General features: G+C 44.4%; 1 protein-coding gene across 1 annotated transcript in view; it reads left to right on the forward strand.

The window, feature by feature from the left end:
* The window catches only part of LOC147732751 (roundabout homolog 2-like), a 1,033,034-nt gene that overhangs the window by 731,348 nt on the left and 286,709 nt on the right, over positions 1–14,977 (forward strand). Inside the window, exon 14 of the mRNA XM_086957318.1 lies at positions 11,606–11,822. Within this exon, the coding sequence (XP_086813444.1) occupies positions 11,606–11,822 (217 nt within the window). The remainder of the gene's footprint in view (positions 1–11,605; positions 11,823–14,977) is intronic.

Genomic DNA, 14,977 nt, shown 5'->3' on the forward strand with positions numbered 1-14,977 from the left:
AAGCATCAGACATTCACAAGCATCAGACATCCACACGCGTCAGGCATCCACAAGTGTCAGGCACCCACAAGCGTCAGGCATGCACAAGCGTCAGGTATGCACAAGCGTAAGGCATGCAAGAGCGTCAGGCATGCACAAGCTTCAAGCATTCCCAAACATCAGATATCCACAAGCATCAGACATCCACAAGCGTCAGACATCCACAAGCATCCACAAGCATCAGGCATCCACAAGCAACAGACATCCACAAGCAACAGACATCCACAAACATCAGACATCCACAAACATCAGACATCCACAAGCATCAGACATCCACAAGCATCAGACATCCACAAGCATCAGACATCCACATGCATCAGAGATCCACAAACATCAGGCATCCACAAGCATGAGGCATTAGACATTCAAAAGTCAGGCATCCACAAGCGTTGGGCATCCACAAGCGTCAGGCATCCACAAGCGTCAGACATCCACAAACATCAGGCATCAGACATCCACAAACGTCAGGCATCCACAAGCATCAGACATCCAAAGGCATCAGGCATCCTCAAGCATCAGGCATCCACATGCGTCAGGCATGCACAAGCGTCAAGCATTCACAAACGTCAGACATCCACAAACGTCAGACATCCACAAGCGTCAGACATCCACAAGTGTCACACATCCACAAACAACAGACATCCACAAGCAACAGACATCCACAAGCATCAGACATCCACAAGCATCAGACATCCACAAGCATCAGACATCCACAAGCATCAGACATCCACAAGCATCAGACATCCACAAACATCCAGAAGCATCAGACGTGCCCAAGCATCAGACAGCCACAAGCGTCAAACATCCACAAGCAACAGACATCCACAAGCATCAGCCATCCACAAGCATCAGCCATCCACAAGCATCAGCCATCCACAAGCATCAGGCATTCACAAGCATCAGACATCAGACAACCAGGAGCATCAGACAACCAGGAGCATCAGACATCCACAAGCATCAGGCATCCACAAGCATCAGGCATCCACAAGCATCAGGCATCCACAAGCATCAGACATTCACAAGCATGAGGCATCCACAAGCGTAGACATCCACAAGCATCAGACATCCACAAGCATCAGACATCAGACAACCAGGAGCATCAGACAACCAGTAGCATCAGACAACCAGGAGCATCAGACAACCAGGAGCATCAGACAACCAGGAGCATCAGGCATCCACAAGCATCAGGCATCCACAAGCATCAGGCATCCACAAGCATCAGACATCCACAAGCATCAGGCATCCACAACACCCTGCGCATGCTCCGCAAGATCTTCAGATGGATCCCCACCGAAACCAGGAAGACCGTCACCCAGGCACTCGTCACCAGCCGACTGGACTACGGGAACACCCTCTACGCCGGAACCACAGCCAAACTTCAAAAAAGACTCCAGCGCATCCAGAACGCCTCCGCACGACTCATCCTTGGCATCCCCTGACACAGCCACATCACCGGACACCTGAGAGACCTGCACTGACTCCCCGTCAGCAAGAGAATCACATTCAGACTCCTGACCCACGCACACAAGGCTCTCCACGACCTGGGCCCCAAGTACCTCAACCAGCTACGATCAACCAGCCACGCCCTCGCCACCGTACCACGCATCCGCAGAGCCACCGCCGGAGGAAGATCCTTCTCCTACCTGGCAGCCAAGACCTGGAACTCCATCCCCACCCACCTTCGGCGAACCCAGGACCACTTCGCCTTCAGGAAACAGCTCAAGACCGGGCTGTTCGAGCAGTAGCATACCCCCCAGCGCCTTGAGACCCTCCCGGGTGAGTAGCGCGCTTTATAAATGCTGTGATTGATTGATTGATTGATTGATTGATTGACAAGCATCAGACATCCACAAGCAACAGACATCCACAAACATCAGCCATCCACAAGCGTCAGGCATCCACAAGCGTCAGGCATCCAAAAGCATCAAACATCCACAAGTAACAGACATCCACAAGCATCAGCCATCCACAAGCATCAGCCATCCACAAGCATGAGGCATCCAGAAGCATCAGACATCCGGAAGCATCAGACATCCACAAGCATCAGGCATCCACAAGCATCAGGCATCCACAAGCATCAGGCATCCACAAGCATCACGCATCAGACATCCACAAGCATCAGGCATCCACAAGCATCACCCATCAGACATCCGCAAGCATCAGGCATCCAAAAAGGGTCTGGCATGCACAAGCTACAGCCATCCACAAGCGTCTGCCATCCAAAAGCGTCCGCCATCCACAAGCGTCAGCCGTCCACAAGCATCAGCCATCCACAAGCGTCAGGCATCCAAAAGCATCAGACATAACAGCTCTTCTGCCGGGCCTTCCTTCCCTGTCCATATTCGTCTCTGGGCCCACAGCAGAAGGCGTGCAGTGTTTTTTATTTATTTTACTGTCCATTTCAAACTGACTTTATTGGTCAAAAAAGGATAAACGTCTAACTCGCCATGACTTGAATCAGACCAGATACTTCTTGTTGCACGCAGAAATATGTGGTGTAGTTAACTTGCTGAGGTGCCTTCACTTCATGGTTGGATAGAAAAAAACTGTAAGGAGGCAGTCAAAACAATGAGCACACTGGTAGTCCGGCTTCTCAGCACTCACTGCCCGCCCGCCCGCTCAGAAAGCACAAAACTGTCAGATAAGACGCTTTGCCTATGTGCAGGAACTAAGATCTGAATTCAGGTTTTGTGCCTTTGAAGCCAGAGGCCACATGTCCGCCTCCTTTTGTTTGGTTACAGTGATTAACATCTGCAAATTCATTTATATTAGTAGCATAACACAGGTGCTCGAGGGGACGCATTGAAACGTTGAATCAAAATTAAAATTGCACAGAGTAAATTCCTCGATTACAGGATGTTTACTGTCGATATCTATCTATCTATCTATCTATCTATCTATCTATCTATCTATCTATCTATCTATCTATCTATCTATCTATCTATTGCCCTCACTCAGCAACAGACGACATTCGAACCCTACTGGACAATGGAGACACAGTCGCCCTCATCCTCCTCGACCTCTCCGCAGTCTTTGACACAGTCTGCCATAGCACCCTTCTACAGCGTCTCAGAGACATCGGAATCCAAGGAAAGACACTGGAATGGATCACCTCGTTCCTCACCGGAAGAACCCAGAAAGTCCGCCTCCCACCATTCAAGTCAGAGGCCACTGAAGTCATCTGCGGCGTACCACAGGGATCTTCACTCAGCCCCACCCTTTTCAACGTATACATGAGCCCCCTCGCGGCCATCGCCCGCCAACACAACCTCAACATCATCTCCTACGCGGATGACACTCAACTGATCCTATCACTCACCAATGACCCTAGCACCGCCAAAAACAACCTACATGACGGAATGAAAGAAGTAGCCGAATGGATGAAACATAGCCGTCTGAAACTGAACTCTGATAAAACAGAAGTCCTCATCTTAGGTTCCTCCCCCTCCGCATGGGACGACTCTTGGTGGCCAGAAGCCCTTGGAAAAGCACCCATCCCGACAGACCACGCACGGAACCTGGGCATCATCCTGGACTCCTCACTTTCAATGAACAGACAAGTCAACGCCGTCTCCTCATCCTGCTTCAACATTCTTCGCATGCTCAAAAAAACATTTCGTTGGATCCCCACCGAAACTAGGAAAACGGTCACCCACGCACTGGTCACGAGCCGCCTGGACTACGGAAACACCCTATACGCCGGGACTACCGCTAAACTCCAGAAAAAACTCCAACGAATCCAAAACGCCTCTGCCAGGCTCATACTAGACATCCCGCGTAAAGAACATATCTCTGGTCACCTGAAAAACCTCCACTGGCTTCCCGTCAATAAGAGGATCACTTTCCGGCTCCTAACCCACGCACACAAAGCACTCTACGAAACCGGACCAGAATGCCTCAACACACGACTGTCCTTCTACACCCCCTCCCGCCTGCTTCGATCTTCCAACCAAGCCCTTGCCACTGTACCTCGCATCAACAAGACCACCATGGGAGGTAGATCCTTCTCCTACCTGGCAGCTAAAACCTGGAACTCTCTTCCCACTTACCTTCGCCTTACCCAGAACCACCTAGCATTCAGAAAGCAACTTAAAACGTGGATATTTGACAAGTAACTCCCCACCCCTTCTTAAGCGCCTTGAGACCCTCTGGGTATGTAGTGCGCTATATAAATCCTTTGACTTGACTTGACTCTATCTATCTGTCTATCGCCCTCACTCTATCTATCTATCCATCTATCGCCCTCACTCTATCTATCGCCCTCTCTCTCTATCGCCCTCACTCTCTCTATCGCCTCCACTCTATCTATCTTTCACCCTCACTCTATCTATCTATCGCCCTCACTCTATCTATCGCCCTCACTCTATCTAGCTCCCTCACTCTATCAACTATCTATCTATCTATCTCCCTCACTATCTTTCTATCTATATATCGCCCATACTCAATCTATCTATCGCCCTCTATCTATCGCCCTCAATCTATCTATCTATCTATCTATCTATCTATCTATCTATCTATCTATCTATCTATCTATCTATCTATCTATCTATCTATCTATCTATCTATCTATCTATCTATCTATCTATCTATCTATCTATCACCCTCACTCTATCTGTCTATCGCACTCACTCTAGCTATCTATCTATTGATCGCCCTCCCTCTATCTATCTGTCTATCTATTGATCGCCCTCACTCTATCTATCTATCTATCTATCTATCTATCTATCTATCTATCTATCTATCTATCTATCTATCTATCTATCTATCTATCTATCTATCTATCTATCGCCCTCACTCTATCTATCTATCTATCTATCTATCTATCTATCTATCTGTCTATCGCCCTCTATCTATCTATCACCCTCACTCTATCGTCCTCACTCTATCTATCTCCCTCCCTCTATCTATCGCACTCACTCTGTCAATCTATCGCATCACCACAGCATCACCACTCAGGTGCTCCACAACATCACTATGCGCTACCACAGCATCACTGAACGGTACAGCATCACTCGTCGCCAACACAACATCACTCAGCGCCACCACAGCATCAATCTGTGCAACCATTCAACAACAACTGGTTCAAATATGTCCTCTCAATGTTTCAAGCTTTATTACAAATGTCACAAAAAGATGTTAATATTTCACTTCTGTTCTTGGATTTTCGGCACAATAAAATACACTGAACATAATCTTTAAAAAAGTTATTTACAAAAGTTTAAGCTATTGCCATTATAAATTACAATACCTTTTAAGTATTAATTATTTAAAAAAATTAAAAGCCATTGTTATTTGTAATATCAATACATCTAAGTCACGTAAATACAACACATATTGCATTACAAATGCTACAGGTGTCACATTTGCAAAAGTCAAAGCTATTGGCATTGTAAATGACAAAGCTAATAATTTAGCTATTTTCAAAACCAACACATAAGTAAAAAATGTGTAATTTACAATACCAATAGCTCAAACTTTCCTAATGCGAGACCTATTGCATTGCAAATTCTTTTTTTCTTTACTGCAGACCACGGTGACTACTTTATTTGTTTTATTTTATTGTTTTCTTGGCACAGTGTCATACTTCATGCGAGAGGTCGCTAGAAATGATACTTACATTTCATTATTTATGCTGGGTTTCTTTTTCTGTGTTTCTTGCTTTTTGCAGTCATGGGATGTTTCATTTATGCGTACATATTCTTTTAATTCCTGTAACCCTTACTGAAGATGATTGTTTGGAATGGTGCAATTGATTGTATTGATGTTTTTCTCTCTTATGTGGTTTTGGGTTGCTGATGATTTACCACCCATCGTGGTGCTTACTGTTGCAGAGTGTATGTTTGTTTTGATTCAGTGTGTTTTCCTACTACAACTTTTTTCTTGAGGTGTGCTTTTTACTGATGTTCTGTGTGGAGTACATTTTCCACATCTCACAAACCAAATTACGGTTCGGGTGGAGTTCCTTATTAGTGTTTTTTATGTTCCGTGTGGAGTATATTTTCCACACGTCACAACCCAAATTTCAGTTTGGGTGGAGTTTCTGCTTGATGTCTGGTCCTGTGTTCCAGGATATGTTTTTAGGTGAAAGGTTTATTTAAACTTGTTATTGTTGTGGTGCAATGTGTTACACCCTTACAGGTTCAGTGTAGAGCGTATTTTCCACACATCACAACCCAATTTTAGGTTTGGGTGGAGCGTATGCTTACTTTTCTTCAGGTTTCATGTGGAGTGCATTTTCCACACATCACAACCCACATTTTGTTTTGTTTACGTGAAGTTTCTTGTTCGTATGTTCATGTTACATGTGGAGTGTATTTTCCATACATCACAACCCAAATCTTTGTTTGGGTGGAATGTATGCTTGCTTTTCTTCAGGTTCCGTGTGGCGTGCATTTTCCGCAAATCACAACCCAGCTTTCAGTTTGGGTGGAGTTTATGGTTGGTGACAGGTGTTACGTGACTGGTGTGGCCTTTACGAGTTCCGTGTAGTGTGTTTCTACACAACACACCCCATTTTTTTTTCGGGAGGAAAGTACTGAATTCATTGCATCTGATTGAGGTTTCCTTTTGCATCTTTTAGTTGGGACGCTAACTACCTCTTGTTGGCCTGGCCAGCCTCCTTGTTTGTTTTTTGGGATTTAGTTTGTGTTTTGCTGGGGTGGTAGTGTATGAATTGCTTTTGCTTAGTTTTAAGGGAGCGTGGATTTAGTTTTTTGTATGATAAAGGGAGAAGTGGTTAATGTTTGAATTGCTGGATTGCGTGATAGTTTTACTTCTTCTAAATATTTCTCTTTTGCTATTTTGTATACACGTATTTCACCATCTACATGTATTGCATGTTGCCCCTCTCTTGCATGTAATTATTATTGCCATCTTATACAAGCATCTATTTTATTGTGATTCTTTTGCAGTTGATTTTTTTTGTATTAAGAAATGGAGATGTGTTATACCTGCTGCTCAGCTTGTGTGTCTGTGGAATGGAATGTTGGTGTGAGAGCTGGTTATGGAATGTTGGATGACAGAGAGAGTCAGTTGGAGGAAGGGCTGAGCAGCAGGGAGGCTGCTCCTGGTGGGGCTCTGCATAAGGTCTTGACTTGGAATAAATCCACATAAAGAAACTACATGGAATGGACTTACTTATTTACAACATTTTGGTGACAATTTAGAAGGAAGAACCTGCATGCTAACTAAAAGGATCCTTACATCAAGCTAGAAGTAACTGGATGATCTTCAAGATGCTGGCAGCCCCATCCTCACCAGTGACCACAAGAACGGTCAGCCCAACTCGGGCGTGCCAGTCCCTGCTAGATTTTCACCCTTTTCCTCCTGCTGCCTGCCTGTCCTACCACCTGCCTGTCCTGCTGCCTTCAAAGAGGTGTCACTGTCTGGTTGACCTGGTAGAGCGTCACTCGTGGTTATCTGGTTATGCTAGACTGGGGGCTAAGTGACAAGTTCAGGCTGACTATGAAGGAGCATGGGCCCGGTATAGGGACCAATGCAGTCCAGCTGAAAAAGTTACTGTTATACCTGCTGCTCATGCTGTGTGTTTGTGGAATGGAATGTTGGTGTGAAAGCAGGTTATGGAATGTTCAATGAGAGAGAGTGTCAGTTGGAGGAAGGGCTGAGCAGCAGGGAGGCTGCTCCTGGTGGGTCTCTGCATAAGATCTTGACTTGGAATAAATCTACATAAAGAAACTACATGGAATGGACCTATTTATTTATAACAGTTACCTTCTAAAGTTCATTGCGAAGAGTCCAGTTCATGGTGGAGTAGGTCAAGCGGAGAGTGTCATGGATGGTCGTTGCTTTAGTGCAAAGATCCTGTTGGGCGTCATGGGCAGTCATTGCTGGAGTTTCACATTGACAATCACTGCAGGCTGTTGCGGAAAGTGCAGATATTGCGTTGCTGGTCATTCCTGTAGGTTGCTGTAGCACGAAGAGGCGTACCCACTGAAGCTTTGCATTGGCGGTGTTCACATGCTTCAAGATCTCTGCGCAGACAGGCATGTTAATGGTTGCCAAGAGGCCACAGCGTCAGGATTTTTCCTATGCCTTCAGAGGAGTGCACTATGATGCCAACCAAGGGCCCAGGACCTGGGGAAGTGCCTCTTGGGAATCAGGGACTTACTCTTGCAGAGGCAAGCAGGGCTCATGCAGGTCCATCCGCAAGTCCAGGGAGGGCCAGTAGTAGCAGGTCAGCTGGGCAGTTGCAGGGAGGACTCTGGAGATTGTTGTGTACCTATAGCTCAGACAGGAGGTCTGCTAACTGACCCTTGGAGTCCCTCACAGAGTCGGAGATGAAGGGAGCAGGTCTATTCTTCTTTCTCAGACAGCAGCACAGGCCTCCAGCAGCAGGACTATCATCTGGCAGCTAAGTAGTACTTTTCTGTAGTATCCATAGGTCCAGGAGTGTTCTGAAGAGTTGGTTTAAGGCTCCAATATTTCTACCTGCTGCCAGCTTTCAAGTGGGAGAAACATAGACATTTCCCACCACTTTCTGGGTCTGGAATTTCCTTCCTTTTCCGGCTCCAAGGGGACTGAGGTGACAATAGTCTACGGTTAAGTCCTTTGTGAGTGTGCTGAGGCAGTCCCTATGAAGAGCAAGTGTGGTAGGTGACCGCTCTGCCACTCCCATCCTGAGAAGATGGCCCATTCTGACAACACCTACTCCCCTTTCCTATCGCTGTCTGGGAGGAATACACAAAGGCAAACTTTCAACTACTCCTAGTCATGTGACTCAGGATACAGACTGCAGGCAGAAAATGGGTTAGGACAAAAAAATGGCAACTTTCTAAAAGTGGCATTTTCAGAATTGTGACCTAAAATCCAACTTTACCATTAAATAGGTTTTTAAATTACTACTGTTTAAACATGACATTTCTAGCTATCCCCAAACAAATGCTATCACTTATTAAATGTAATAAGATAACACATTGTTATCATATGGGAGGGATAGGCATGGCAGTAGGGAAAAATTAATTCAGGCGTTTTTGACTGTCAGGACATGTAAAACTTAAAAGTTCAAGTCCAACATTTGCTGTTTAATGAACACCTTCAGGGGTGACATATGTATTTAAAAGGAAGGTTTAGGTCTGGCAAGAGGTTTATTTTGCCAGGTTCAAATGGCAGTTTAAAAGTGAACACAGACTGCACTGGCAGGTCTGGAAAAATATTTTTAAGGCCTACTTAAGCGGTTACCACAATGAGTGATGGTGGTTGACTAGTAGCATTCAATTTACAGGCCTTGGGTACATATAGTACCACTTTACTGGGGACTTACAAGTAAATTAAATGTGCCAATTGGGAGCATATGTCAATTTTATAGTGTTTAGCAGAGTGTACATAAGCACTGTAGCACTAGTTAGCAGTGGTGAAGTGCGTAGAGTTCTTAGTCCAACAAAAACAGATTCAGCATAACAGGAGGTGGGAAAGCAAAATATTGTGTGGAGGGGGGGGGGAACAAACCAAGGATGTCAGATCTAGAAGGCCCCTTCATAATTCAAGGAAGAGACCCTTGGACTCAGACAGGTTGGGGCTGGGGCAGGCTTCATCTCAAAATAAATTAGAACACATAGGCCCAGATGCATCAAGCTAAAATCCGCTAGCAAAGGGGCAGATTCTCAGAATCTGCCCCTTTGCGACTAGTATTTTTGCATTTGGGATGCATCATCCCAAATGCAAAAATAGCAATTTAAAAAATCGCAAAATTGTGATTACTTAAATTGCTATTGCATTTAGGGAATCTCAAATTGAGATTCCTTAAATGCAATGGATTAAAGTTAAAAAATTAGCGATTTCACTAATAGGGGGCGCAAATTACCATGAAGTTGAACTTCATGGTAATTTGCAAAAACTTTGAAAAATGCACTAAAGTGCATTTTTCAAAGTTCCATTTTACACACAGACATGCCCTTAGGGCATGTGTGTGTGTGCAAAATGTACCCATATGCAGATTTCAGGGGTGCAACAGGGTGTCCTTTTGACACCCAGGCACCCTTGAAATTGCAATCTCAATCTGCGATTCTCTAATGGAGAATCGCACATTGAGATTGTCTTCCCATTCATTCCTATGGGCCTCTAGGCCCATAGGAATGAAGGGGGAGGTATTCCTTAATTGCGACTCGCAATTAAGGAATTTTAAGAAATCGCTATTTTTTAAGCAAGTTCTTCAAGCAAAGCATTTTGCGATTCCTTATTAGTGAATCCTTATTTTTTGCTAATAAGGAATCGCAAAATGGATGCTTGATGCATCTAGGGGACAGTAAGGAATCGTGTGATAAATGTGAGCATTTTTCCAAGTTTTGAGGTGGTCAGAACTAACTCAGTTATTTCAAGCTATCTGATAACTCTCAGTGTGTACTTTTCCAAGCAGCCAAGGTGCCCAAGACATATGAAAACATTGCTTAGAATCATTACATGTCAGCACACTTCTGAATGATCTCAATGTATATGGCAATCAGTTTCCGCTGCCCCTTAAGTGGGAAAGAACCCCAGAATTAACTTAGAGCACTCCATTACGGAGTGTTGTGGGAGACACTCACCATGGAGTTGTGTACCTTGATATTGAAGGATCCTGATTTTTTACGATGTCTTTGAAAGTATGCAAATGATAAATATCTTTTATTATCACATTTTGAAACTTTTGTAAATGCTTTACGTTTCTCGTCTGTCACCAAGTGTAGTGGTTCTTTGGTGGCATTGTCTGAGTGTATGTTGTTTGCATGTTTTCGAGGAGCTGATCCTACAAGCCAAATTAGGGCACCACTGCCATGAAAGTGTAATTGGTGCCAAGCATCCTGAAAACGTTAAAAATCTCGGCAAGGGAAACTCTTATGCGTGGTCGGCTTACATCCCGCCCACCGGTTAAAAAAAGGTGGGGAGCCATGGCCAACTGCCGATTAGGTCAAAAAAGTTTGGGAACCACTGTCTTATGGGAAGAACATTTTAATTTCACAAGCTGACACAATAATAGGGAATCGAAATATTGCCTTGCATCATTAGTATGAAATCATATGTTCAGATGGGGATATTGTGAGCCCTGACTGAATCTTTTAAATGCTTAATATTGGTTGTATGTCGAAACCATGCAGGCGTTCATTACACCTGCATTAATAGCGCGGTCCAAACAACAGCTGCATCTGATGCACAGTCACAGCATTACAACGCATGCCGTTACCATGCAAGATGTTACCACCACCACTTGCCTTAGGGAAAGCGCTAGAGTTGGCATAGTAAAATGAACTATTCCAACTCCAGTCTGTGAAACAGTAGGGAAAGTGTTGGAGCTAAAGTCCAATATCAATCCAACAATCCTTTCACTGAAGGTGAGTCGTTGTAATGACTTGCGTGGTAAAGGAATGCGTTGTAAAGACGCATTTGTGGTTCAGACCGCGCTGTTAAGGCACAGCGTGGTTTGAGCCATGGTGTAAAGGCTGTTTCCCATCTCATTCTTAATGCATTTACTTTTATGAACCACACAACACCAGACAGTGTATCTGACAGCTAAACTCATTTTACGTCTCTTTTAATGGATTCTATGTTTATTACTTTCTATCCTGTGTGTTAGGTGGATCGGCAGTCTCAATTTATCCAAGGATACAGGGTTATGTATCACAATAAGGCCAGTGCCTGGCAGGTCCACGACGTCAAATCCCCGTCTGAACGCAGCACGATTCTGACACAGCTCAAGAAAGACACCGAGTACGAGATCAAGATTAGACCATACTTTGATGAATTTCAGGGTCGAGACAGTGAGCTGCTGGGCGTTCGAACTTCCGAGAAAGGTGAGAAGCAAAGATGGACATTACCAAGAAACGGATTAATTGGAGCAGAATGGATCGGGGGAATGACGTTCCATATCCTGTGTGCATGGGTGGAACACGCTTGCTGTCTTGTTTTTCTTTTTTACACTTTTTTTTCTCCAGATTGATGGTGGCCTGGTTGTGGGTATCCCAAGAGGTACCAGTGAGGGTAAACCTCTCTGTAAGATGGGGTGGGTGGCGTGTTTGGTAATAATGTTTCTGTAAATTATGTAGCTGGATTTGAATGTGGTGTGGGCTGGCATGGGAAGAGAGTTCTATCAGGATGGGAGTAATGTGATAATATGTCTTCCCGCCACTGCTGAGACAGGCTGCAGTGTGTACCATGTCTTTGAGGAATGCAAGTGTGAAGTCTGGGAGGCCGAGTGCGAGGCCTCTAACAACAGCTCTGAAGTTGCTTTCTGAAAGAAACAGAGATAGAGTTGGTACCAGGCAGTGTTTTGTTTTGGCATTGTGTTCCTTGAGGGTGAGGTTAGAGTCCAAGGTGTATCCAAATGACTTGGCAATCGGTGAGGGTTGGGGTACTGAAAGATTTTAAGGTCTTTGTAGCTACCCCTCTCTAACAATTACTTTCTATTGGTGTCATTGAAAGGCACCCACACCCTTCATCAAACAATATATTACTTGTGTTGTTAGCTACTTTATTGAATCTTTTGCAGACCAAAAACTTATCTGAAATCCTTCCCTAAACCGAGACTGCCCAAAGAAATTGCTTTTATGCTGAATAATACTGGAAGAAATTGTGCAAATTGTCAATGGAATAAGCTGCTTTCAGCCTAGCAGTTCTGGGAAGTGCAGATGAGGAGGTGTTTACACGAGTTTTAGCAGACTAGGATCTGCATAAATGTCCGGGGGTGATTGTGTACTTCAGTGCAATGGGTATGCCCAGACGTGGTCACTGTGTCACCGGAACCAAACTACACCTGACTGAGGAGCTCCAATCAAAGAGAAACTGGTCTCGGGTTGCTTGTGTTCTGTATACTTTGTTGTGAGGAGAGGAGCTAGACTCTGAACAAGAGGACAAAGAAGAAGCAAGACACAGTAACTGGAGTCTTTGAGGAGGTTTCAGAAGTCGATGACCTACAGTGAAGATAGAATTGCACGTTTGGTGAGCCTGCTAAGTCAGATTCACATCTGGGAACCCAACTAACAACAAGGGAGTCCACATCTGCTGTGCATAGAGGGGGCTGGCTGCCATTGACATATTGTGCACTGGGTAAGTCAGTGATGGGCCATCCACAGTTGGGTGGGGTCTGACTGTCATGCACAGCAGTGATTGGCCATCTGTGGTGGGTTGAGTGCAGGTCCAAGCGGAAAATCAGGACCTGCAGCCAACCCCACTACGATGGCCAAGGGCTGCTCGCAATGGGGTTAGCTGACCACAGCTGGTTCGATGTAGGCATTGTTGTATGTTTATATTGTAGTCATTATGGAGACTGATCTGTTGGTAACACTGATGATGGTCAGTGGTATTTCTGGGGGAAAAAACCTTTACAACGCACTACGATTACAACGCAGTGTTTCCAACGCAACATCCGTTACAACGCATGCCTTTACAACGCAACCATTACCACACATCACACTACAACGCATACAATTACAACTCATGTCATTACAACGCAGTCATTACAACGCATACCATTACAATGCATACCATCGCAACGCATAGTACCCTCACACTATCCACCACTTACCCTTCTGTTGCACCCCCTGGAGTTAGAATCGTAATTTTTACCCCTACACTATCCACCACTTACCCTACTGTTGCACCCCCTGGAGTTAGAATCGTAATGTTTACCCCTACACTATCCAACACTTACCCTACTGTTGCACCCCCTGGAGTTAGAATAGTAATTTTTACCCCTACACTATCCAACACTTACTCTACTGTTGCACCCCCTGGAGTTAGAATAGTAATTTTTACCCCTACACTATCCAACACTTACCCTACTGTTGCACCCCCTGGAGTTAGAATAGTAATTTTTACCCCTACACTATCCAACACTTACCCTACTGTTGCACCCCCTGGAGTTAGAATAGTAATTTTTACCCCTACACTTTCCAACACTTACCCTTCTGTTGCACCCCCCTGGAGTTAGAATAGTAATTTTTACCCCTACACTATCCAATACTTACCATACATGCATTGTAATGGTATGCGTTGTAATGGTATGCGTTGTAAAGGTAGTATGCGTTGTAATGGAATGCATTGTAAAGGTAGTTTTTAAATATTCGTTGTAATGGCATGCGTTGTAATGGAATGCGTTGTAATGGATGTTGCGTTGTAAAAAATGTGTTGTAAAGGTATGCGTTGTAAAAGTATGCGTTGTAACGTCATACATCCATTTCTGGCTAGTGTTGTGGAACAGTATTTACTTTGACCTGGGATACGCCCTTGTTACAGTGGCTTCTTTTAGGTTTAGTCACAGATCTGGGTGTCAGAGTGAAAGTGATGGAATTAGGAGGCGGGACAGCTGAGGTATTCTGCCTAGGGGATCAATAGACAAAAGTGTTTCTTGAAAATGGGTTGATTGGTTTAAAAGAAATGGCAGCAAGGTTAGCTGAGTACTGAACGTATAAAGCAAGAACTACTTTTTAAGCTGTGAATATGACACTTAAATAAGCAAACTCCGTGTCATAGTTTGAATGTACTGTTGTCGAGGTTTAGCGACTTGGGGTGTGAAGTGTAGGACATTTTAGATATAAATGGGGATAACCCATTGAGAACTTTGCTGAGGAGACCATTGAGTAGTGTGCTAGGGATATTGAAAATGGTCATGGTATTAACAGGTCATTGGCTACGTCTTTAGAGAGGACGCTGTGGTTGCTAATGTTTCTAATAACGTGGGAGCTTAGGGACTAGAGTAGATAGAAGTCATGGGAAACAAAGCTAATGTAGGATTGTACAGCTAATAGGTGTTTCATGTAAAATTAGATTATTCAACTGAAACAGTTATAGTTTGTTAATGATTAATCATAGGATCCTGAGTAGGATAATGGGAAGGAGGATGAATAGTAGTAGAAGGGAGTAAGAGTCATTTGGAAAGGTGATTCCTGATAGAACATAGCATGACATCCATTTTAGAGAGTGAATTATCATCAAGAACGGACAGAGTATT

Source organism: Lissotriton vulgaris, chromosome 2_1 (assembly GCF_964263255.1).
Source record: "Lissotriton vulgaris chromosome 2_1, aLisVul1.2, whole genome shotgun sequence".
NCBI classification, from domain to species: Eukaryota; Metazoa; Chordata; class Amphibia; order Caudata; family Salamandridae; genus Lissotriton; species Lissotriton vulgaris.